Source organism: Corapipo altera, unplaced genomic scaffold (assembly GCF_003945725.1).
Source record: "Corapipo altera isolate COAL_440 unplaced genomic scaffold, ASM394572v1 2b, whole genome shotgun sequence".
NCBI classification, from domain to species: domain Eukaryota; kingdom Metazoa; phylum Chordata; class Aves; order Passeriformes; family Pipridae; genus Corapipo; species Corapipo altera.
Genome location: NW_020884874.1, coordinates 29,406,918 through 29,431,814, shown reverse-complemented (window position 1 = coordinate 29,431,814; position 24,897 = coordinate 29,406,918). Strand labels below are relative to the sequence as shown.

Sequence of the window (24,897 nt, the reverse complement as noted above, 5' to 3'; positions counted from 1 at the left end):
TTCCTTATTAACATGAAACATATTTGTTTAAATGAACATGGTGCCCTGGCAATCCTTTCTCTTATATTGGTTCTTTAGATCTCTACAATAAAAATTCAATTAGACTTCATTGCTTGTTTCTGTACATTTTTAACAGACATCAGATGTTTAGAGGTCACCTTCTGTGTTAAAGATTTCTATTTATATATATGATACTTCAGAAGGTTGTTGAAATATTCTAGGAGAGAAATTTGTGTGCACAAATTATAGTTTAATAATATGACTGGGACAGGGGAAAATAGCTTATAACTTTGGAAGCTGCCTCTTTACATAATTTCAAGTTTTGGCTTGGATCTTCACAAGGAAAATAATATTTAATGGAAGAAAAAAAAAGCATAATGAATTGTAGCCTGAAATTGAGTTTAATGACAATTCAAAAGATGTCTGAGAATGTCTCTAAAGTAGCCATATTTACCATGAGGGTCACAGCAATGTCTGTAATAAGTGAAATGAGTTCTCTTTTTTATTTATGGAAATTCACAGAAAGATGTTTATAGTGTTAGTAAATGTAAATCATTCTTAATAGAAGCATAAAATCAAATGAGAATCTTGAAGTACTGCATCAAAATATATTAACAATATTATTTTTCCTAGAGCTGAAAAAAAGAAAATATTTAAACTATATCTTAATGTTTGAAAAAAAACCCTCAAGTTTTTGTAGTGTAAACAATTCAGCACATCCATTAATGGTCTAGAATGAACTAGGTGGCTGATGTCCCATTAGGAGCAAAGTCAACGTAGTCAGTGCCAGCACTGGAGTCTGGAGCTGTTCAGCTGTATAGCTCACCATTTGTGGGTGTTTACTATAGGATGAGCTGGTTTGTTCTTACAGTCATTCTATATTTTTATGATTTACATTGCTTTTTTTTTTTTTCAAGATTTTTACAATAGTGAGAGCATAGATACCTAATCTTCAGGTGTCTGCGTCTAAAATTGAACTTCCATCAGAGGAAACTTCAGCTGGTGGAGTCGTACTGGCTGGCTTACACACCAGCAAAGCACTTCCAGAACAGACCACAGCTTGTATTTTCAAAATTATCCTGCTTTGTCTGTTGAACTCATAACGTGTTTCATGTGAAATAAGCTACATTGTTAAAAAACACTTCACCAGCACAATTCTGTTGATGGCCATGATGCTAGCACTGCTGAGAATTTTAATTTCACACTTGAGCTGTGAAGAGGTTACAGTTTTATAACCTGCCTGCAAACTTGGAAAAATCTCAGTTTTATTAAGTAGTAATATCTAATAACATTGAGTAGTGAGTGTTGCTCACAGTCACACCTACGATTAGGTGTTTGGTCTATATGCAAAGAAATTACACCTCTGTATAAACTAGTTGCATTGATATTTATGTAATAATGATGGAAAACGTTACTATTCTGTTTTTGCTGTTTTGCAAATGCCTCCAGTTGGAGAATCAGCATCTGGGAAGGCATCAAGGAGTCTTGCCCAACATATTCCAGGACCTGGAGGTATTGAAGGTGTCAAAGGAGCAGCATCTGGTGTAGTTGGTGAACTAGCACGAGCCCGGTTGGCATTAGATGAAAGAGGACAGAAACTAGGAGAACTGGAAGAAAAGACTGCAGCTATGCTTTACAGTGCTGATTCTTTCTCAAAACACGCTCATGAGGTAAGTATGTTAAACTGAACATTGATTGTCAAATAAATGCAAGTTCTGCAAGTATCTGAGTTCTGCAGAGACGTTAGAGGTATCTAAGGAGAATGCAGTATCATTGATAAAGCCTACTTCCCTTTTATCTATCAATTGTTAGTCCTAATAATTAAGTACTAACGTGAACAGCTTTGTCTTGCGGCACATTGGTCTAGAGCATGCAGTCTGCTGGAGTGGCACGTAAGCTTCTAAAATTGTAACTCAATTCCCATTATTGAAGAAATGTTTGCTGAATTAATAAGAAGAGTAGAATTAATAAGAAGAGTAATGCTCTATCAGATTCCTGCGGTCCTTAAGAAAGATCCAGTTGTATGCAAACCCCATGAATGGAAGTTAGTCTTTCTCCTTAGTAGCTACATAGAATGGCTGTTCTCATCCATTTTCACGTGAACTCCTGAACTCCTGTGCAAATGTCCTATTCTCTCAAATATGCCTTTTTCTGAGGCCAGATCACCAGCAACGCTGCTACCATTAAAAAATTCATCACGCTAAACCCTCACTGTTTAGCAATGTTGTTGCTGTAGCTTTGAGAAGCCTTACTAGAATCCTTCTTTCTCATGCTGCTTTGTAATCATCTAATTTTTGTCATTGTATGTTTTGGTACATTATAGAAACAGTAATTAGAAATTGTTTTTTGGTTTTTTTTAGATGATGTTGAAGTACAAAGACAAGAAGTGGTACCAATTCTGATGACGCTCATAAATTACATCTGTTTAATTTTGTCCTGATGAAAAAAAATCTTGTTTTTTCATTAATTTTGGCAGGACCACTGAAATTTAAAGGAGTATTCACCGTTGGATACTGTTGTTTCTTAGCACAAATGACACACTGTTTTACCTCAGTCATGGCTTTAACTGAGGAGCTTTATATCTAAGAAACACATACACAAAACAAACTTAAGTGTTTCTTAGCTGTTGGTTAGAAGAGAGGTGGAACTGAGAAAGTAACTAGAAGATGCGGAAAAGAAAGTAAAGGGAAAACATAGTGTGAGATGGGCAGGGGCAATGCAGGGTCAATCCTGTGTTAATATTTCATATGCCAAAAGTTTTTGTGCTATTGTAATTGCTGTCAGTGTTATACCCTCCTGTGAGGAGAGGCAATAAATCAGGGGTCCAAGAGCTGGAATCAAGTGGTTTGTCTTGCTGGACAGTACCTGACTTACACTTACCATCTCTAGGACTCACTGTATTTACCATTATCATTGAAGAAGAGTTGAAGTTTGCTGTCACTTCTTTCATCGGAGAAAACTGGAAGCTTGGGAGATTCCTTGTTGAAAACTGTACACATAGTTGACCTGTGCATAGTCTTTTCTTGGACCCCTGATCTAGTATTCTTGTATTCACATCATATTCTGTGAAGTGCAAAACAAAAGAAAACATAATTTTTGCATTAAAAAAGTCAAGTGAATAATATGACTGGAATGTGTCATACTGAGAGTTTTCATTTGTATTATGGCCGTGCAATGTGAAATGTGGTAACATCTTCATTGTGGTAAGAATACTTCAACTTCTGTTCAGTTAAATGCCACTTTTTTGCCAAAAATAGTTATTGGTTAAGGTTGTGTAACATTTAGAAATGGCTGTGGGTTCCATTCATGCTGTGAGTTTTTATAAATGTTTACCAGAATGTGTCTTTACAGCCATTAATTAAAATAGCTGAGATAGTTTTGCTCAAAACTTGAGTTCTAGATGCCCCTTTAGTCCCTTTACTATGAAATCAGATAACCGTGGACTCAGGTTTTCAAAGTTTTACATGCCATGGAGGTGCTGATGCATGAGTAATGGCAAGCAAGCATCTAATATTTACCAACTGTCAGTATGTGGTTTAGCAAATCTCTAAGTTCTGCTAGTAGAGCTATTTTACAAGTACCTGTCTCAGCCCCACCCATCACTAAAGGCAGTTGACCTGAAGTTTGGATTTAGTCTCTAAAGCAGTGTTGTCAATATAAACAGTGGTAAAGTGTGCACAGAAACTTTAGGAATTGGTGCAATAATTTCAGTTTGGGTGAGGTAAATAATACAGCTGAGCTAACTTGTTAATGGCTACTGCGCTAAAGCTGATATCGTGGGAATGACCCAGAGCTCTTTTTGAAAAGATTTCTTAAAATAAATGCTTGCATTTCAAAAATTTATTTAGACATTTTTCCTCAAAGTAGAAATAGTTACTGACTGGTTTTGTCTTATAAAAGGGAGTACTTAGGAGCTGATAGGTCTGCATTGTCTGAAATTAATCATTTCGGTTTTGCTTCTCCAAACATTGTGGTTTGTTTGCTTTTTTCACAAATGTTTTCAATGTTCCCAAAGCAAAACCTTTGTTATATTTGTATCATGATGTTGCAGGTACACAGATAAGGCAACCTTACAAAACACCTAAAGGATGCAAAATATTGAAGTTACTGATGGTTTTTAATTTCACTTTTTAAATGAGAGGCCAATATGTTTGGGCTTTGTAGCACAAACTGATAAACTTTCCTGCTTTATAGTAGCATTTAATTTAAAAAGACAAGTGAATTCTTTTGCCAATATGAGGGCATGCCATACCACATCCACTGTTCAAAGGACTTAACAAATGAGAATGTGACAATTTGAACAAGCAACACTGATTTCTTGATGGCTCTCTCCCATACCTACTGAGGCAATGTTAACTCCAGTTATTTAACTCAGCTTGCCATGCAATATTTGCCTCTGCATGTTAATTTATTTTTTTAGTGTCTAATTAACGCATATTTAAATTAACACCATTTTGTTAAAAATCCAGGTAGAAGAAAACTAGATAAACTTATATCCATACCACATACGAAAATAAAACACCCTAGCTGACACTTGTTCCCTTCCTTATCTCAACATTTATAAATTGAGATGACTGATTATTATTTGACCAGGTGAAGATAAACTATATTTCAAGGCAATAGAATCCTTGAAGTTAATCTGGCCAGGCTCCAGTTTGAGAGGATGGTAAAATTACTCTTCAATAAATCATGGTATCATTCAATGGAAGATGACCTTGACGTGAAAGGCAATGTACTTAACTTTCTCATCAAGACACATTTGACAACCACCAGCAAGCAAAAAAATAAGAGGCAGTGAGAGACCATCTGCCAGTACAAGAAGAGTAGTGGCTTATTTGATATTATAGAATCTATCATAGTTGAATCTCTTTTGTTAGTTAAGTTCAGAGTATGCTTCTAGATATGAAGACTAATGAAATGATTGCTCATGAGATAAACACACAAATGGTTCTTGGTCAATAAAAGGGGCTATGTACAATTTTAGTCTAAAATGTTCCTTTTTCCTTCCCTGTGGAAGGAAGTTTATCATAGATACATCATTGCATCTTATTCTGCTATTGGTGGTGCACCTTTTGTACAGCAAAGTAAATTGAAATCCTTGTGGGGAAGCACCCCTGGTATTTTCGCTAGCATTTTAGTTGTGTGAAACTTTTTCAGAGTGTCTGGAAAACTATAAAATACAATTGAGCTATTACTTTTTTTTTTTGAATGAATGAATGAATGAAAGTAAGAAACTGCTGCTACCTATCTGTTTATACGTAGTGTGTCTCGTTAGGAACTGTCAATTGAAGAAGCTTTTCTTCACCTTAGTCCTGCCAAATTGTAACTTTTGAATCCTGGTATGTGTAAATATGCGTGTATTTGAAATCATTCTGAAAGTGTTACACCACAGGCATCTCCAGTGATTTGTTCTTCAGCAAACAGTCAGTTCTAAAATATAGTAATATATAGCTGTGTTCCTTGTCTGTCTTTATGCAAGGTTTTTGTGCCTGAGGTGGTACTTGCATGGCAGGTGATATTGGAAAGCTACATCCAAAGGAGAATTTTTGGAAGCAAGTTCATTTTCTTTTTTTTTTTCCCTTTTAGTTTCCCTTTTCTTTTCCTTTGGTTTTTCTGTTTGTTGGGGGGGGGAAGGGGCGGTTGAGGGAAGGGGGGGGTTGGGAATTTTTGTTTGGCTTTTTTGGTTTGGTTTTTTTCTTAATTAACAGCACTGATCTTACCTGAACTTTTAAACTTGAATTTTTCCTGCACTTTAATTCAATCATGGTATTTTATTCCTTAATTTTTTTTTCTACATTTGTGCAGTTCAGGTTCATTATTTGTATATAAACACACATGTTCAATAAAGACTTTAAAACAGATTACTTTCAGGCACCTTTGCTAATCATGTGATTTATTTAGAATGTGTGTTTTCTTAGCAAAATATGTATATACAGTATAGAGTCTAATTAAAGGCACATATCCTGTGTCAGCATTCAGTTTATAAATTACTGCAACACTTTCACATTTATTACTAGATAATGCAAAAAAAATCTGTTATATTTATACATACTGCTTAAGAATATACTTTTAGTTTTAAATAATTTTTATATGTACACTTCTACCTTTAATTTTAGAAAGACTTACGTTCAAGTTTTAAGTCAAAGTACTTAAAGTATGTATATTATCCATAGAAGTTGTTTTAAGCTTATGAATACATTCATATCTCATATCGAGATGATACAATTACTAAGCAATGAAAACAAATTACCCGTTTTGCTTTGCAGAAAATAATCAGTTATTTTTACCTCCCATTTTGAACATTCTTCAACAATTCCCTAAGTATGGAATGAGAAGATAGAAAACTAGCCTAATGTGAAAGTTTTCTCAATAGCTGCAGTCTGTGGCTGACTGCTGTTCTATGGTTTGGTTTTTTATGGTAAACACAAGAGACTTTTTTCAGCCCTATTTCTCAAACTTTTAAAATTCTTCAAAATTGAAGTGAGGTTTGTCCAATAAATATTTTCTTTGATTAATCTGTGTATCTTGATTATACATCAGCTCTTTACATGAAAATCTGGGTTGGGTTTTTTTGTGAGTTAGGGGTTTTTTTGTAACCCAGATATGTGTTGGAAAATTTAATGGCCTGTGGCCGAAGTGCCCTCTACTTTCTCATCATGGTTTTAACATCCCAGGGCAGGCATTGACTGCAGCAAAAGTCCAGTTTAGGAGTGAAGGAGTGCAATGCCTTGCCTCCCTCCAAGTAGAAAGGTAGCTTGTCAGTTGAATCTTTGCTCATTCTAACCAATTTTCTGGATAATTTATGTGAATCTTCTTGGGTGGATGTTGATACCTTTGCTACTACCGCAAAATCTTCAAATACTTTGTAGACAGAGATTAATTGTGTTTGAGGGGAGGAAGTAAGTAAAACCGAATAAAACAAAATGCGTAGTGTAGGTGAATCAGCTAAACTGATTTTACTTAAATTTTCATTGAACAGCTAAATTAAGCTGGGCCAATTTCTTCTTCTTAAACCCATTATAAAGATGTGCTATGTATCTACTCTATTACTGTTTCAAGCCAGATGAGTGTGCTGCATTTCTGGGTTCTTTTACATGCTATGAAGTTCAGGCTTAAAGAAGTGGGCATTCATTTTTAACAAGGGTTGGGGGGGGAGAAGAAAAATGAGGCAGAAACAATGAACAATCAAATGAAAGGTGTCAATCAGTATTTTTTTAATATTTCCATGTGCGCCTAGAAATGTTTAAGCTAACCTACTGCTGCAGGTTACCTTTATATTTGTATTTCTTTTTGTTAGTATTTTTGTTAGTTACATATTACCAGGCAAATAACTAGAAGTTAAACTGTTTCAGTTGAAAACATTTAAGGAGTTGTATGTGGATTACCACTACCATTCAGTAATAGGTGATGCAAAGGGAGAGGGGTGGGAACATGTTTTAAATATTCCCTTTTAAAACAGAATTGTAAATAAGCAGTACTATGTTTATTTTAGACCTGAGCTCTGCTATCTGTAGTGGTTAGAACTAGGAAAACTTGCTGCTTTCTAGTTATGCTGCTGTTTCATTGTACCAGCACCATGGAGGAAAAAAAAAACAACCATCCGTAAATTTTTCTAACGTTGCCCACTCATGGGTAAGCATGCTTGATGTGTAGCAGTTCTCGTTTATGTATATGTTAGTGTGTACACGTGTGCTTTCTTTTTCCTTTATGTTCATTGCAACTTATTCTTCAGTTAAGTCTTGCTGAGCCCCACTAGCTCTTCTGAGGATGATTACTGGAATATGCATTTTTAGATAGGGTTGCAAATCCATCTGTCTACAAATATAGTTTCATATGAACTGCAAACTGTACTGTTACAAACACAACTATGTTAGATTGCATAGAGTTATTTTACTTACATGTACTTGGACTGAAATATGTCATCATAATGAAGTTAAAAAATTAAGTATGGAATATTTTTGTAAATAAAAATACCTGTGCAACTGGTATTTTAAATTTAAAATGTATTATACATTAATGTTTCAGAAAAAAAATGTTCATATATGTGTATATGAATGTGTCATTATGCTGAAGGGCTCTTGATTGGGCAAAATAAACTATTCAAATCTCTCCTGAAATGAGTGGAGCTTACTCCTTTTCTTCCTAAGCAGTTCTTTTCCTGCTGGCGGGAGCAGCAGGAAAATGTGAGATGTGCTTTATAATGAACAAAGTGGTGGATGCTTGAAGCACCAGCAGGCAGGCTGATGTTGAGTAGCCCTGAAGGAGCACGAAAGGTGAAATGGTTTATCTGCAGTGATGTTCTCAAGCAGATCTAAAACCATTCTGAAATGGTGAAGATGTGAAGTCCTGTTATCCTTTTAAGCTACCAGAAAGTTCAGGTCATTCATTGCACAGACTCAGTAAAGCAAAGTATTTTCTTTAACTGCATTTTGACAGTGTTTATTAAGCTAAAAGTCCAGAGTGTATGGGGAGAAGAGATGCAACTGATATTTTTTCTTTACCATGTTTATGGCACAGCAGATGTATTATGTTTTTGAGGCTGAGCTTTGCCAATTTCTGACTTGCAGTCTATTAAATTTTGTCTTTTGCTGTTGGGGAGGGAGAGGAACACAAACAACCCACCTTTGTAAACATGCTCTCCCTGATGTGGAAATAATGAATCCAAAGAAAGGCTGGGGCTTCAAATCTGGAAGGTGAAATTGCTGTACCTGGGTGAAATTTTTGGAATTTCATGATGTCAAATGGCAAAATATTTCAGTGCTAGTTATTTTAGCATGTGAGGATGCAGTTTCATCTGTGGGAAAAGTCTGCTAGTTCCAGGCTTCTTCTGTGTTCCTGTTTTGTTTTTTCTTTAATATCTCATAGTGACATATTATGACCTTGAAGCTCTGCAGCACATGGAGTTATAAATAGGACAATGCATTGGAATGAAAAAATTATTTTATCTTTAGTTTAATTGGACTGACAATATTTGGAGCTGTCACGCTGCCTCCAGCCACTCACTAGCCCTGGTAGTCTCCAAAAAAATTTAAAAAGCTACAGTGAAACTAGCTCCCTTCCTATGGGGGCTGTGAGGCTGCACTGAGCATCATTGGACTGACAAGGAGAGGGGAGTGCCAGAGTGAAGTTGCAAAATGAAGCACTTTGATTTTGTGAAGGTCAGGATTTGATGAGACCTATATTAAAACTTGGTTCCATTGCACTTCATGTGTTCCAACAGTTTTGGTGCCAATGTACTATAAATTAAATGCATCTAAGAGCTACAGGCGCATGCTTATGTGTCAATCAGTATTTTTCTTACCCAGATTTTTTAATTGGGAATTTTCATCCAGGCAGGGTCACTGAACCAGCTCCTCCGTGTTTCCCATTGGCCTGTGGATGCTCAGTGGTATCCCTGATCTTGCTTGCTCTCTCCTCCTACCGTGGTGCACTTAGACTGCTCCCTTGACCACAGGTCAGCCAAGCAAGAGGCCTCTCTTAAGAGGAAAGGTTGCAGGCTTACTGGAGGTATCCTAGTCTGGCCTAAGGAAATGGGATGTTTTCCCCCACAGTCCTGCACTGAGATAAGCCCATGAGAGCAGAATGTCAACAAGCACCAGTTTCTCACCTTCTAGTTTGCTGGCTGATTTTTCACAATGTGTAATTAATGCTTCTTCAATAAGGGCTTAGGGGCTTGCATATGTAACTCATTATAGTAGCAGAGTTCTGCTCAATGGCTATAGCAAACAGTTTTCTGTATTTTTCAGCCATGGGAGACAACCTGGACTAAGGCTTGTGCACAACCTGCTCAGAAGGGGGGATCTGTACCCACGCCCACCAACTTAGCTGAGAACTGGGGAGCACTCCTTTAGCCTCAAACACTCATTTAGAGCTGTTTGATTTCAGCACTACTCAGAAGGAGTGATGGAGGACTGTAAAAAAAGCCACAGTCAAGATAAAAATGGAAAGGTTGTTGTGTTTTGGAGCAGGTAACTGTGTTTCTGTATCTTGCTGCAGTCACAGTGTGAGCAGGAGGCCTTCACAGTGTTGAGTGTTAGAAGAAGTTTGTAATCAAAATGTCAGACTGTGCTTATGTTTTGATAAGTTTACCAACTCCTCTGCCTAATTAAGCCAACATAATGAGAAATTTGATATAACTGTGGTTTCTGTGGTGCAAGGCACTCCTGGGAAGAGGAATGTGAAATGCAGTCTCCTATGTCGGAGTGAATAGAAAACAATTTCAAGCTGGTATCCCCTAATTCTCTTGTGCACCTGCAAGTCTCTTAGCAGCACTTGAGTTAAGTACCTTTTATCTGAATGTTAGTGTCACCTATCAACTATGGCACTTTTCCTTACAGGATCTTGAAGGACACACTGCAGTTGGTCCAGGCCCTACTGAGACTTCTTTTCCTTATAGTCGCTGTCTTCAGATTGAAGTATGCACGTCTGTTGTTCAAGATGCATCTCAGAACTTAACACTAATTTATGTAAGGAAGGACTGTTCGTTGGGCTGGGGTTTATTTAATTTTTTTAATCTATCTCCTATGAAGTGGTTAGAAAAAGGACTAATCAAGGTCATATCTGGTTTTCTTCTTAATATGCTCAAACTCAAGACAATTCTAGCCATAAACTTAGAGGTCCTTTACCTCCCATTTTGTCTTTAAGCACAGCAGTTTCTGTTTGAGTTTTACAGTTTCCAGAATCTCCTGAAAGAAATCTGTGAAGTTCCTGGGAAGATAGAAATAAATTCTTTACTCTTTCAGTTAAACCCCATTAGAAAACTTCTTTTTTTTTACACATTTTTGAATGTAATTTGTTGCCAAAGCAGGATTCCTGGAAGTTGCATAGACCTCTAGAGCTGTCCCCTGGTTGTAAAAGGCCAGTAGTTGGTTTGGCTCTGTCTAACATACAACTTCTTGTTCATGTTAGGATTCTTTGGAAGCAGCTGCTTTCTCTCCAGTAGTCTAGTTATGCTGCATGAACCGGTTCTGGCAAGTAGCTTGTGGGCTGTAGTCACCAATGCCAACTTTCTCTAGGTAAATAAAACTGAAAAATACCTGAATATTGCTAAGCCTATGAGACTCTGACACCAGTATCACAACTACTTGAAAGTATTTAGCATATTATGCCCTAAGGGACAATCAAAAATCTCTCCCTGTGCCCTCTGCAGGGCATAGTGTAATTCCTTGAAACTTGCACTGTGTCAGACCTGGAGAGCATCCAAGGCCTTTCACTACCTCAGGAAGGCGGATGGCTGAAGTGGATGCATGGTTTACTGTATATAGACAGTGACAGGGACTGGCCACGTCTTGGAGAGCAGATTTCAAACCTGAAAACCCCACTCCTTGTGATTTAACCTGGGGAAAAGGCAAAACAGATGTGAGTAATGGTAATTTGCCATAGTCCCCCGTCAGACTGATGACAAGCAATAACCTAAAATTTCTTCTGTAGCTATTAAAAGGAATTTCTTCACATTTGCACTATAAACTATAAGGTTATCATTTGCTGTCAGTCAGAGTGTGGATTGCTTTACTATTGAGCTGCTATTGTTGTTCTACTACCTTATTATTACAGTCAGTGTAAAAACATTGGAACAAACATGGATCTGAGCCTGTGGCTCCGTAAGCTTCAGCCCAGTAAAAGAATATCCAGCATAGCTCAGAGGGGCAAGGAGGCAGAAACAAGAAAGAGATGTTTGACTGAGCTGGTTGGCACACTGCTGATTCTCTTCTTGCTGTGTTTGTGCAGCTATTGTGGCAAAGAAAGGTTTTTAAGAATGCATTTAAAATGAGAAAAAGTGGCTGTTTGGGCATTTACAGGAAGCTGCTACCTTTTATACACAGCATGGAAAAAGTGAAGCTGGGCTGTTTGAAAAATCTAACCAGAATTGATAGTGTTTAGCATAATTGACCAATGAGAGATCTGGCATCCCACTAAAGGAGCAGGGACAGCTCTGGAGGGAACAGGGTGCTGAGAAGGCAGTGCACATGGAGGCAAGCTCCTTGCATTTGCTGCTCTCAAGAAGGGGAAAGCAAAAGGAAGGCAGCACAGGGGGAGGCGACAAGCACAGCAGCAGAGTTTGAAATTCCTCTGGTTCTGACAAATGCACACAAGAGAGCCACAGAGGTAAAGTATTTAAATGAGCACTGCTGTGAAGCTTTGTCATGGGGATGTATACAACAGGATTTTCTTTAGAAGAGGTGCACAAAAAAAGGGCCAATGAGGCAGAAGGCAGCCACATTGTCAGCACCTAAAGAGAGCAGCAGTCAACAGTGCCTGACAAGACACCTTCTTTACCAGAGGACCCATGTTATCCCAGGCATCACTTCATGTATGGACCCCACCAGTTATGGGCCATGTGTTTCCAAACACAGTCACACCTGGAGCAGCCCTGTGGCTTATGACAGCCTGGAGAGACTGGCCTCAAATTTGTCTGGTAGGCAAGGCAAGGAGACCACTGATCAGGGCTCTTCTGCTGGTGGCAAGGAAAATGAGAGCTGGAGTTTGACATTGCTGCCTCCTCCTCAGCATCCCTACCAGGATCTCTGTCCTTCTCAAAATTATGCCAGTGGGTTTCTTTTCCTTTGCAGTTGGTAGGAGGTGACTCAGGTACCCCTTGTGGGGTCCTGCTGGCTGCTCTGATGCTGACACTGGGGCTCTGACCCCCAAAGTTTTCCAAGGTGACTATGAACTGAATGTAAAAATACAGCCCTTGATTTTACAGTTCTTTTTCTTTAACAGAAAAAAAACCCCACTACAACCTGCCCCTGTTCTGGGCCAAATTAACTGGCAATGTTGTTCAGTATAAGCAAGGCACAAGATATGCAGCTTCCTTCAGTGCACTGATACGTGGCCACATCTGTCTATAGAGCACTGCAGATGCAAACACCCTCTGGTGCAAAGAAATTACTAATTTTCAAGTGCCTACCCTTTTGGCTTCACAGTTGCTGTTCTGCAGGTCTGCCTTGCCTTGGGACACTTGCTCCCTGCAGGCAATGCACATAACACAGGAGCAGAATTTTTCATTCATTCCCAGGGTTTTCAGTAAGTGTCACATTTTGGCTGAAAACTCATGAGACAGGGCTTCGTGGGCATGCCAGATTTCTGAGCTTCAGTGCCAGGTCTCTGCAGCAAACTCACAGGCTCAGCAGTGAATGTGCCCTGTAATAATAAGCCCTGTGGTTCTCAGGCACCAGATGGCTGTTCATGGGAGGAGTACCAATAATATTGCAAATTAATAAGTAAAGAGCCATCCTCTTCTCATCGTTACCACCCATCCTGCTCTGGAGTGAAATAAAAACTCTTCCTGCTCCATAGTTTTAATTAAAAGCTGTGCTGGTACATCACAGGGCAGCAAGAATGATTGAAATTGCAGATGTCTCTTCTCCTGTGTGGGAAGATTTACTGTGTAGGCAATTGAAAGCTGTATGTCTTCCTGACAGCATTATCCTTTAGTCCTCTGTACACAGGAGTAATACAGTAACTAGTATATGCTGTAGTAAAACCTCCCATAAAAAGTTCCTGTGTAACTAAAATATGGGTCTCTAGAAACTTTCGCTTTGATCGAGTCACTTAAAAGATTCACACGCTCAGCTAATTTTTATTTTAACTCTTCCTACCTCTGTGTGAGCTACAGGAAAAACTTTTCCAAAACCCATACTCTTTTTTTTTTTTTTTTTTTTTTTTTTTTTTTGCATAAACAGGGCAGCTCCTTACTTGCTATGCCAGGGAAATAAATGCCACTGGGCCATGGGAGTGGAGGAACTGCAGGCATACCTTGAGGAAGAGGAAAGCTTCTCCAAGCAGCCACCCTTTTCCCATCAGGTTGGAGAAGAGGATAGTGTTATGCTGTGAGAAGGAGAAATGAGAGGCAGCAGGACAGGCTGTGTAGGGTCTTGGGTTTTGCAGGGTTGTTGTTGGCCAGCCCCTGCTTTTTGCCCCCTCCCAGGTGAGGTGACCCCTGGGGCAGGATAGGAGGCATGTGGGAGCAAGGGGAGTAGTTGAAGGGACCTGGACTCGGGGACAGCATTTCGAATTCAGGAGGGGGCTGGGCAGGGTCCCAGGCAAAGTGCAGCCGTATTTTGGACAGATGAGGGATAGAGAGAAGAAAAGCCTGTGGATTGCCAACACAGTGGTGTTTTGAGCAGATGGCGAGTTCAAAAGTGGAGAAGGTGGGGCCAAGGATGGCAGGAAGAGAAGGTCTGTGTGGGGACACTCAGTGCTCCACCTGCACAGCAGAGATAGAGGCTTTGCCTGCCAGGACCCAGTGTCCTGTTTAGCAAATACTGGGCAACTCCAGAGACCCGTGAGAAGTGGCCTGGCTCCTCTGACTCTTCCAAGTCCTGCTATTAATTTTCAGTTTAAATTCATCCTCTAACCAGAAGAACACAACAGAGTGAGTAGCTGTGCACACAGTCTTTTACTCTCTGAAGCTTTGAGAAAATCCCCTAAGGACAGGAACAGTGGCACCAGCATGTGGGTCACTCAAAATCTGACTGAATCAAACACTTGGGGATGCTGCACTGCGTATAATCCTTCTCACTTCTAATTTGTGTTTGCTAGGAAAATCTTGTTTCTCAGAGGATGCTTTACAGAGACCTGTGAATACTGCCTGGTTAGGGGGCTGAGAGGCAGAGCAAGGAGAAAAATTTGCCTCAAAATACGTAATAAAGGCAACAGTGTGGATTTTTTACATAGGTCTGACTGTAATGAAGTGAACCTTGGGTCATTTAGCAATTACTGATCAATAATAAGCACTTCATGAATTAAGGTACTCAGCTCCTATACAAGATAAAGTTGTTTCAGACAGCAACCTCTGCCATACTGCAAAAACTCTGATATGACTGTCCCAGTCTTTTCTAGAACTGAACAAGTCAGCTTTTGTCAAAAGCACAATGGGACACTAGGCTCCTGCTCTGGGTTCAGATACATCAGCCCTGTGGTTTCTCAGGAGTTTTTTTAAATAAAAACAAAATGCCTTTACTTAGTGTAGGCTGCTATTATAAAATGTCATTGTGCATAGATTACAGATTTTGCTAGAGTCTAACAGTCAATCTTTTCCATATGGGTGCATGCTTTTGGCTGGGAAAACTATTATCTGAATATAATGGCTTTCCTTTCAAGCCAAAAACTAAGTATGGAAGGCACAGCCAACTGAAAGGAGAAACACTGCCTTATTTCAGTTTTTGTAAAACTGCTTTTATTTCTGACAGTGGTTTTGCTGAAGACAGTGGTTTTGCAGAAGAGATGCAATCTTTCTTAAATAGATGATAAATAATGGCTAAAAGCTGAATTGGAAGCAGAATAAATAGAGACAATTAATTCAACTGAAAAAGGCTAATTTTCATTCTGATTACCCATGCTAGCACACAATCATCACTTAATGCTGTTACTAGACTGTGGGATAAGGAACAAATCATAGAATTCAATTGATAAAATAAATAGTACAATACACGTACTGTTCATGTCAATCTGTCAGTAATTACTCTCTACTATGCTACACAAAAATATTCCCTTCCAGTTTGAACACAGTTTCATAACTCCCATTAGAAATTTCAAGACCTATATGTGGCCAATGTGGGTGATGTTCCATCCTCATTTCTTCAATGTTGTGTGTGCCTTTCTGCCTTCACCTTCCAAATATATATTTGGAAACTTTTCTCTGATGGCTAGTATGTTCATGGATCCCCCCTATATTCTGAAATATTTCGCTGAGGTCACTCCTCAAATTTCAGACAAATCTTGCTGATTCCTCTCATCCAGTTAATTTCCCAAGCTACACCACAGTTAATTAATTTTTTGTCATCCTACTGTGCTAGACACGTTTCATTCCTACTATCAGATGCCAAATGAAGTTCCCTGTAAGTGGCAGCTGTCATGCAAAATTGGATCTGGAGGAAAGTCCATGCTGTGGTCTTCTGGGAGGACCCAGAGGTATGTACATGCAGCATTTGATACCTGTGTTGGTTTCACACTGCAGTGCTGATGTCCCCTCAAAACCTGTTGCAAAAATGCCTTTTAAACGAAATTCCTCAATTGTATTGGTGGGATCTTCATTTTCTGTTTTAAAGCATCACCTTCTAATTTCACTGTAATACTGGCCTTTCCTGTTCTGACTCATTTCTGCCCAGACCAAAAACATTTTTGCCATGGAGTTTGGGTGTGATAGTACAAATATGACTGCATTTCTCATTCTATATGTTGATGACCAGAGAATGAATTAGAATCTAGAGGAGATTGCTTCTAGTGTGATATGAAATTTAACAGAAATTGTAAACTGAAGTTTGAGTTCAAAAAACAATTTGCTCAGCTTAGGCAGCTAGACTGTATAAGCACATAAAACTTGCTTTCCTGAGAAACTGGCCTAAAGACCCAGTTTGAAACCTTCAGTACATTTGGATCAAACATTATTGAGAAATCAGTTCAAGAAATCATATATACAACTGTACCTTAAAAAATGGAATTTTAAATATTATTTCTAACTAGTGCAGCAATGTACTCCTAAAAAAATTCTGTTAGATGGCTGAAAACTTTTTCAAGCCTGCCTTTCAGCTTATCTCTCATCTTTATAGACTCTGGAAAGGCATGTTAGTCTCTAGGCGATGAACATGATTTGTTTACTCAAAGAGCTTCCTGAAATCACAAAGCAGCATTACTGTATGTTATTAAAAGATAAAAAATGTATTACTGTCAGGTGAAGGGTCAATGTCAAAACCCTGTTATATCTGGCAACTTCAGATTTAAAGCTGAAGCAGTCTTGAAGATGCTCAATTGAAAGTGTTGTATTCAGCAAAAATATCTCATGATACCACATTGTTTCCTATGTCTGGGTCCATCTAGTGCTGTCAGGAGAGAAATATCACCCTAACATGCAACTGCTTGTCAATTTACCTCTCTGGATACTTGCAGTAAATTAGAAATTGTACAACAACAACAAAAAATCTTAGAGAAAGACCATCTTTATAGTGCATGTGCCCAGGCAGGGGAAGAGGAGAGCCGGGCTGGGCTGAAAGGGCTTGTTGGAGTCTTTGTTTCTTTCTGGCTGCAAGAGGTGGTTCTGCACTGAAAGGAGACTTATAAAATGGCATTGATACATACTGTATCTCAAGGGGAAGAGGCAATAAAAGTAATTTCTGTCAAACAACTAAGCAGATGTGACTGGATATTGTAAGAAGCTATTCAGTTGGAAATCAGAAATCATTTTTACATAAGTGCATTCCAGAAGAAATATTCTCTAAGTTTTTACTGCAGGACTCAAGTGTGTCCTCTCAGTTTTACATGGACACTCTCATCATATGTTACTGTAACACATTTTGTGGAAACCATGATTATAATCTTCATAATTATTCTTGCCCTGGAAAATTTTAAAAAATATATAGAAAGTCTGCTTGAAGTATTTATAGTCACAGTGATGTGATGAAGTAGCACAGCTGTAAGTCTTTATTCAGAAACTAAACCAAAATGTCTATTGAATTGGGGTGGGAGAAGGGAGGGGGCAAGGAGCAGAGCAGTATGTTAGGACCATAAGGCAATCTGTTCTTTCAGCTAAATTGTAGGAATCCATCACATTGCAATGAGGTTCTCTGAGGCAATTTAGGTAACTTTGTTTGATATACATCTCAAAACAGTAATGGTAACAATAAAACACAGAGAAAACAATTTACCCTGTTTCTGGCAATTATTCTTTCAATACTGCAGTGACCCCATTAACCAGCCATGTGCATTAGGAAAATCAGCATTTCAGTTAAGGGGAAGAATAACAATGTTTAAAGGGTTCATTCTAAATCTAATAGCCAGTTGAAAAACCTATAAAGTTTTTATCAAGCATAGAGATTCACCTAAATAGACAATGTTCTTACTTATTTTTCTACTACAGAAAAAGACGACATCCTTAAGTCCAAGATGTTTTTCACAAAGGGCTTGAATTTCTATTACAAATCTTAGCCACTGGAAACTGCCTTTGTATTGAGATTTTTTCTGACAGCAGAGGATCAACTATTTAAAATGCCTAATTTATTGTTGCTCACATGCAAACAATTTCTCTTTTCTAGAATGAACAAGTGCAAATAGTTACTTATGCATTCCTGACAAAAAAGGCACATGAATTTTTCCCCCCACGTGAGGCCATGGACCCATCAGATATGTCTCTGGCAGTTGTTCTAAAGAAAAAAAATTATGTATTTCAGCACCTTGGATATGATACTCTATAACATCAGCAGCTTATGATAAACCCTATTCTCAAATGATTTTGCTGAAACGGGAGTTCTGCTGCCTTTCCATATGAACAATACTCACTGACATATTTCTGGCATGAGCAGCTACTACGGGTATTAACAAACCACATAACATCCTTGCTTCAGTCTACTCAGATATTTTATTTGGGTTGCAGATCCCATTTATTGAAAGACCATGTTCTCATAGAGCCACTTATGTTTTTATTTCAGTGTCCCTATGCAACCCCAGCCTCATTTCCATGGTATTGTCCATTATGGCAGAGCTTCTTGGCTGGTAGAAGACATACAGGGTGTAGATTCATTAATGCCAGCTGTAAAGTAGCAACTTGCTAGTTTCAATTCTTTTGGTACATAAAAAAAGTTTTAGATGTTTCTCTTCAAGTGCAGATGTGACAGAGTGTGATTATTTCAAACTTCAAATTCTACCACAAAAGATTATGAAGCCAACAAGAACAGTGTGCCAGTCAATCCAAGTGTGGTCTACAATAATGCTTGAGCATATGGAAATCATTCTGGAGTTTGCCTGTTAGGACTCTGTACACCAGTAAAACAACTAGTCACTGCTAAAGAAAACGCACAGCAGCACAAGCTTAGGGTCTGTCTCCATCTTATGCTGGAATCTGATGTTGTAAAGCAGTTAGAACCAGGTCCTTAAAGATATTTAGCTCTCTGAAATTAGGGGAAATCAGGTCATGCTTACCTGTAAAGCTTTGCTTCTTGGGGAATTTCCAGAAGCACTTAAGCACCAAATTTTCACAGTTTTCTTAGGAAGCTGTGAACCTGGGGGATTGGGTATCACTTTTGGGTACCTATCCACATGCTTGGGTATTTATGTATCACTAAGATTCCTGCCTATGGAGCTGCAATCCCATTAAATCTTGACAGGTAAATGGTATCACAGGTGATAAGTACTTCAACAATTTCCCTGACATACCAGCTAGCAGCAGCAGCTCTCTCATGCTAGACATATTTATTTGATTGCTTGGGATCATTCATAATCCCATGGCATTTTTCAGAAAAGTCCTCAGCTTGCAATTTAATTGCAAGCTTAAGCTGCTGCACCAGTAGAGCTGCTGTTTGAAATGGTGGATGAAGACTCACTGGGAGCCAGGCAGGAATGAAGCCATCTTCATGTGGTGACATGAGACGGTTTGGTCAGGTTGAGGTGCTCCATTTTCCTCCCTGGGGGAGAAGGGCAGGCATGGAGGAGGGGAGCAGAGCAGAAGGGCCAGACCGTGCTCAAGTGGGGATGGCAAGACCACTCCCAGCTCAGTCCCGCTCCAGCCAAGGACAGCACAGCTCGTGCCACACCTGTCTGGTTTTCCTCCCTGTTGTGATATAATTACTGCCATTATAAGCAAAGGGATAAAACACCCCAACTTTAAAAACTGCAATAAATTAATCAAAGGCCCTTGCTGAAAAGCAAAAACACAATCAGGACCTTTTTTCAGATACAGATTCCAAAACTGATGCTTTGTAGCCTCCACTTCTTTTGTTTCTCTGGATTTGAGGCACTACATTAAGTCTTCATGTCAAACAAAGCAGTTGGTTTTGACCCTGGGAAAATGACTGTACAGGCATTTTATGTTTTCATTAATGCTTTCCCTGTGTTTCAGAACACAATGTCTGTGGCATGGTGGCATAAATGCTACACTCTGTGCTGGAATCTGCACCCCTGGTAGGACCAACCCTGAAAAATGCAGTTTCCCCCAGGGTAAGTGAAGTTTGTCAACCCATGGTGATGTGTGGGATCTCATACAGCTGTTTTGCACTTCATATTTATAAACCAAGAGTTGAATGTGTTGGTTGTATGAGGAGAAGTTTTCTCCTTAGAGTTGTCTACAAAGTAGTGTGGTAGTCATACTGTTTCCTCATGCTTTCCATCTGACGAACTACTTCAGATTTCTGCAAAACAGAGACAGGGAACCAATTCACTCACAATCCTTCTCGTCACTCTCATCAGAGAAGTCTCTTTTGTGTCAGGCTGAAGGGTTTGCAGTACTTCTTATCAGTTTGGTTGCCGTACGCATATTTGTGTACTATTTATTTTACTTATAATTACTCATTCAACTGTTAGGAGTATACATCTGCAGCTTGGACCTTCACAAATAGAACTAATGGTAACTAAAATTTAACAGCTTATACTGAATTGAAAACCAAGGAAGGAAAAACCCATGTTGATAGAACAGGTGTGTCTGCTGTCCATTTCCCATCAAAATTCCCCTGAAATCTGTTGATCCAGGAAAAGAGCTTGGAGGTTTTCTAGTTGCCATGTCCTTTTTCTCTGCTTTTAAAAATTTCTAGGAAATTTAGTAAATGCTGGCATAATGACAGGTGGAAAACTAATCCACTTCATGCCACAGAGATCTGTGGGCAGATGGGTCAGAACAGCTTATTCTGAAGTAAATTCATTAAAGGAAAACAAACCAGCTTAAAACAAGTGATTTTTTTCTTTCCTTTCGAATCTTGAACAGAAATAGAGAGAGCTGTGATGGAAAGTTGCATTTTAGATGTTAAGTTTTGCTAATCCTTTATCTTTTATGCATATAAGATTTATATGTTTTTATGCTAACCTGAAACATGACAAACAGGTCAGAACAGATTGCATTCCTATTTTGAAAAGTGAAAATGTAAGCTACTTAAGGCAAAATAGCTTTGCTTTGTATACACATTCTAGGAGCAACTCTGGTTGCAAGGCAGACCTTTTCTCCTTGTCCCTGTTCCCACACATCAGCTTTTCAGCAAGTGCCCATCCCCACTACTACTCCTGGGCTGGCCTCTGAGAACTGCTGGGGACTGGAGACCCCCACCACAGCAGTGATTTGTACCCATCACACCTGTCCTGCTGCTCCTTTTGCCCTGCAGCACCTCACACCTGTCAGCCATACCCTCATCTCTTCTGCTTTTGTGCTAGGACAAGCCTAGAAGGTCCAGATAAGATCCTATTGACCCTGCTTTGCTGTTGCCCCCAGATCCCCTAGCATCTGTATCCTTACCAGGCTTTGCCCTTTCTTCTAGGGCAATCTACTCCCTCTCTACTCTCCTACCCTATCACTCTTTTACATTTTCTGCCAATCTGACTTCCTTCAGATCCTGCCATATTCAAGTTTTGTCTCCAGTTCCGTAGTCTGACGTTGGCTTCCCAGCCCCAGCTAATCCTCCTGAACTAATAATTTTCTGCCTAAAAATAAACAAACCTTGATAAGCATTTGCTGAATTGAATAGACAAGGTTTAGCAAATTATTTGATTTTCACTAATTCCCACAGCGTTCCCTACCTATAAAGACCAAAAAGAGGGATTAAGGCTCATTCTGAAGAACGGACACCCTCCTTTCACCAGAGCCTGTTGCCAGGTGTAAAATGTTCTGTTCCCTCCTTCATCCCACAGCTTTGCACAGCCCCAGTGATGGGTCTAAGCTGACCCCTGTGGGAAAATCTGCTTTTTGTCCACTTTAATAATTGCTCCATACTGCTATATCCTTTCAGTCACCAAGCTGTATAATCGTTTTTGTTATTTATTTTATAAGAACACCTTGAAAGCAGCCTCAGCAGTACTTTCTGTGCTAGATGGTTGGGTACTTTTTTTTTCTTTTTGCCTTTGTCTTGAACTTTATTGATTGAGGTCCTTACACAGATGATTAAAATCCCAGTACCTCTCAGAGCTACTGAGTGTGAAAAAGTTGCATTTACCTCTTTCTTCAGAGAAGAAGTCAAAGAAGTGGCTTATGTATTCATCCCTGAATATGGCAAATGTTTTGGTCATGTCAGTGCCATTTTGTAGTGAGCTACAAACCTCAGACTCCTGAACCAACTGATAGAGAAACAAAACAAAACATGGGGACTCCCCCAGTGCCACTGCGCAGAGCTGAGTGCCCATTCTTCTAATCCAGTTACAAATCCCAATTCCAAAATCCATTCTAGGTCATCAATAAAATGATCTACAGACACAAATTACAATTTGTTCACAAAAGATGAATCAAACTCTTTGATTTGTTGTTAGATATAGAATTGCTGAAGACAGCAGGACTGGGGTGATATTGTTTTGATAACCTGTGTCCTTTGGTCAGCAGTGCTTTTCTTGTTGCAAACAATTTACATTCATATATCAAGCTTTCAATTTAAAACAGCATTTATCATACAGCAACCTGAATTCAGTAGAAAAATTGCTGCTGCCTTTCCAGCTGTCACTTGGATTGCAAAAGCATCACCCTCCTTTCTACCAAAGTCTCCTGTGAGACTCTTTCAAAGCCTGAAAAGTATCTTAAGAATTTTGATGGACAAGTAAAGCAGTAACGATATTTCTTTCCATATCGTGTATTTACCAAATATCAGTCATATCTTATTAGGAGTAAGCATTTTAGAGTTTCTATCACAAATGATGAGTCTTTTTAGAAAAAAAAAGGCAACACAAAACATTTACTTTCTGCTATTGAATTTCACCTACCTGAGAGCAGGATATCCACACAAACGCATTTTTTTCATTCCTTGCTTTAGAGTCTTTTGGCAGTTCAAGCTTCTCCATTGTCTTCCACCAAGGAAGAAACGTACCTGGAGGCCAGGCTTGGAGGTTAGGATTTTTAAAACACCCAGTGAAGTTTGCAATGTGAATTGCAAACCAAATTTTTTTGTCCTCTAAAGCACTAAAATGTGTGACTGTAAGGCTACTCATTGGTTTGTACTCTGTGGTTAGAATCCATTACTGTCGTCTAGTTTGGTTGTTTGGTTTTTTTCAAATGACACACAGAAGTTCTCAGATACAACTAAGTCTATGCACTTAAACTTCCCGAAAGGATTCAGATATATCTTTGGTCTAGGTCCTGAATAAAATTATCTTAAGAATGTAAAACAGGCTCTGGCCATCCTCTGAGTATTGTCTTTTCTTTTAGACATTAGGATTGGGTTCAATAAAATCCCTGAATATTACCTGTCCTTTCAAAAGTCCAGCAAAGCTTAGTTCAGGGAATTTTAGAGTCCTTGTATCAAACAAAAGACCTGAACTAAAAGAAAGTCAGTGTTGGGCTATTAGAGTGAATAGGGAAGCTGTTGATGGTGGCAATGGCACAAAGTCTCGTCATACCCTAATAAGGTAGATGATTTGATGTGTGAAGTCTTCAAGAATCCACTAGACTGAGGAAGGCAAGAAGAGAGGAAAAAATGCACTGGAAACGATGTTCAGTGACTGGTATAATGACTATTTGTTTTGATATTTTGCCTGCATTTTGTCTAACCACTAAACTGCCCCCAAGGTTTCACATTACCTTCAGTTTTTCAGGATTAGGAGGTGGTATGTTCTTGTGAATGCCCTTGGTGCAAAAGTTTCTGTTCTAAAACCTCAGCGCTTTTTCTCTTCTAAGCATTTAGGGGGCTTTTTGTATGCTTTTTGAAATTTGGTGACCTTGTGCCACTCATAGTCTTCAAAGCAATATGAACTGATAGACACTGAAAAGGCCATACTTCGGAGCTGTGATTTACTTTTGGAGATCTGATATTACTGTGGAAAGTTAAGCACAAATAGCAACACTGAAGTCTTCCTCCCCTTGCCTCCCTCCTCATAAAGAAACAGCTGTGACTTCAGAAACATCCAGCACCAGATATTAATTCAAGTTTGAGGAGTTTAATTTCAAATAATTACATGAGCAGTGTTCCAGGGTACTGTCTACATTTCTTAGCTTCATCCATTTAATGTCTTCATTCTCAGCACTAATCCACATGAAAAGCAGATGACATGTAGACCTTGCAGTAGTCTTGTTGCTCCAGTTGTTTCTATTTAATTAGTCATGAAAACCATCCTAAGAGTAAAGTTTTCCACATTTCTCATCTTCTCAGCTTGAACTAGCTTTTTGTCATTTCCCCTCTAGCATTAACAAAGTTTCTACAGAAAAAAAAATCAAAACCAAAACAAAAGAGAAAAGCAAAGAACTGCACTAACCTACCTTGGAAAACAAAGAATAGTAGATGGAGAAGGGCAAGCCACCAGTGGCATGACTTTCCTTTGCTTCAAAAGAAATACTTGTGGTGTTGATATCCAGAGACTTCATTTACACTGGTACTGAGGGAAAAGAAAACCTTTAAATTCTATGAAAATGTACCTGGCAATTCAGTAATTATTTCTTAACTTTTTTTTCTGTGCAAATAGTTATGCTTGCCGGCATATATTCCAATACAAATAGTCTGACAGGCTGTAGGTGAAGGACTGGAATTTCACAAGAGTCAATGACTTTGTTAAGTTGTGGTCACCATTATGAAAGCCATTTTTCCACAGCTTTGGCACTCTGGCCCTTCTTCCTCTTGCTACCTTTCAAAATATAGACTTGAATTTAAATCTGTGTTGGGTTTGATTCTTTCTGTTGTTTTGGGGGTTTATTGTTAGTTTTTGCTGTTGTTGGTTTTTAGTTTTTATTTTTTTTTATCAACTGCACAGATTAAAGAGTATGTCACTGCTGCTGATATTCTAATCTCTGGACTGGAAGCTTTGAAAGATCTTGGGGACACAACTTCTTAAGGCTGAACTTGACTTTACAGTGTTTCCATCCACTGCTAGGGCTCACTTAAACAGAGCCCCTAGCTGCAACTTCCACTCTCCTGTTGCCAATAGAGTCCAGTCATAAAGTCATAGTACCTAAAAGACTTCAAAGAAAACAGCAGATTTTGTTAGCAGATATAACAAATGTCCCAATAAAACAAA

At 38.8% G+C, this 24,897-nt stretch overlaps 1 protein-coding gene across 6 annotated transcripts in view; it reads left to right on the top strand.

The window, feature by feature from the left end:
• Window positions 1–5,455, top strand: part of STXBP5 (syntaxin binding protein 5) — a 103,549-nt gene extending 98,094 nt beyond the window's left edge. For all 6 annotated transcript variants that reach the window (XM_027632601.1, XM_027632587.1, XM_027632574.1 and 3 more), the window contains 2 exons: window positions 1,450–1,670; window positions 2,361–5,455. In XM_027632601.1, the coding sequence (XP_027488402.1) occupies window positions 1,450–1,670; window positions 2,361–2,402 (263 nt within the window). In that variant the 3' untranslated portion in view covers window positions 2,403–5,455. The remainder of the gene's footprint in view (window positions 1–1,449; window positions 1,671–2,360) is intronic.
• Window positions 5,456–24,897: the final 19,442 nt, after the last annotated feature.